We start from the raw sequence: 1,447 nt of genomic DNA, 5'->3' as shown, positions 1-1,447 counted from the left end.
CATTTGTGATGGCTATATTTACGGCAATGCTAAGGGGCTGCCTGTATAGTCAGCGAGTTTCTTGTGTGACAGGTTTTCTGTGCCAGTTGTATTAGCCTCTGTAACCAGTGCTCAAGGTTTATGCATTTTGAGATATATGTTTTGAGGTATAATTCACCTTTCTGTTCATCTGTCATTCAGTGTGGAAAGGATTATTTGAACTATTAGTTCTAATTACGCTCTTAATATTTACAGTTCATCATACAATACAGTGTAGTAGCCCATGCACTTACACACCCTGCAGGAGACTATTGTCCCATATCAGAGCCTCAGATGAGGCTGTGCTGTCAAGGTTGCACTTAAACAGTGTCCTTTTTTCTCGTTATTCTGTCCTCTCCAGAACCCTTCTGAGAAGGCGTGTCATAGCATCGGATAGCAGTGCTGTGGGCCTGGGTCTTGGAGGTAGCTCATGTGTCAGGAGAAGGGTAGCATCTGCGGTGACTCCCAGTAGCCGTCAGCGTGGCCCTGGGCACAGGGGCCCCAGAACCCAGGCTGACACCCCAACCCTTCCCCCAGTCGCCCATACCTGGTGGGGCTGGCAGTGTCACTGGGCGGACTTCCACAGGGTCCTCCAGCAGGGTAGAGCTGGGCTTCGGGAGAGTAGCAAGAGTAGTGCGGGGACGGAGGGCACACGGGGCCTGCGTGTCTCAGACTGTCTATGTAAGCCTGTTGCTCGGCCAGGGGTCTGTACATAATCAAAGGGCTCTGCATCTGGTTCCCCAGCGGCAGCCTCCAGGCCGCGTGGCCCTGGGGTTCCAGGTGCCCGGGGGCCGCCTGGGCCGCGTCTGGCCGTAGCCCGCCCGCCTGGCCGTGGCACTCGCGGTGGCTGCAGTCGTTGTTGGAGGCGGCGGGCGGATTGTTGCGGAGAAACACGGAGAGCGTGGAAATGCGGCTGATGGCTCGCTGGAGCGTGGCGATCTTGGACAGGCGCTTGCCACTCAGGTCATGGTGCAGGGCCACACGCAGGGCATTAAAAGCCTGGTTGTAATCCAGAATGCGCTTCCTCTCTCGCACGTTGGCTGCCATCCTGCGTGCCTTGGAGCGAGTGGGCCGGCTGCGCTTCCTCGCCTGGCCCTCCTCACCCTCGCTAAGGCTCCCGCCGCTGCCGCTGTCGTCCGCTCCTGCCCGCACGCTCACCTCCAGCTCCTCCTCAGAGAACTCAGAGCCCGTGAAGCTGCCACGGCTTGCCATGGGCGTAAGCCAGGGCCGTTGGCGGTGTGCGGCAGGATCTTTTGGTTTGCTGCAGAGTTGTGTACCGAAGGGCTGGTGCCGGTGTTTCAGGAACGCCGACAGCCCAGAGCTCCTGTCGCTGGCGTCTCCCGACGCTGTTGTGATTGCCTCTGCTTCCTACTGACAGGTCTGGCTGCTTTTTAAAGTTCCTTTCCCCACAGTCACATGACACAGTCAC

The 1,447-nt window shown here is 57.7% G+C and overlaps 1 protein-coding gene across 1 annotated transcript; it reads right to left on the bottom strand.

The window, feature by feature from the left end:
* Positions 1-453: 453 nt before the first annotated feature.
* On the bottom strand, positions 454-1,230 carry bhlha9 (basic helix-loop-helix family, member a9). Its single transcript, XM_027021381.2, has one exon. It carries the CDS (start codon positions 1,228-1,230, stop codon positions 454-456), a length of 777 nt encoding a protein of 258 aa, XP_026877182.2.
* Positions 1,231-1,447: the final 217 nt, after the last annotated feature.

The sequence above is a fragment of the Electrophorus electricus genome, chromosome 19 (assembly GCF_041902795.1).
Source record: "Electrophorus electricus isolate QZ-2024a chromosome 19, ASM4190279v1, whole genome shotgun sequence".
NCBI lineage: Eukaryota > Metazoa > Chordata > Actinopteri > Gymnotiformes > Gymnotidae > Electrophorus > Electrophorus electricus.
Note: the sequence above shows the minus strand (reverse complement) of the source record. Positions and strands in the feature narration are given on the sequence as shown.

Coding starts and splice junctions, on each gene's coding strand:
- bhlha9 (XM_027021381.2), bottom strand. CDS start 1,230: ATGGCAAGCCGTGGCAGCTTCACGGGCTCTGAGTTCTCTGAGGAGGAG.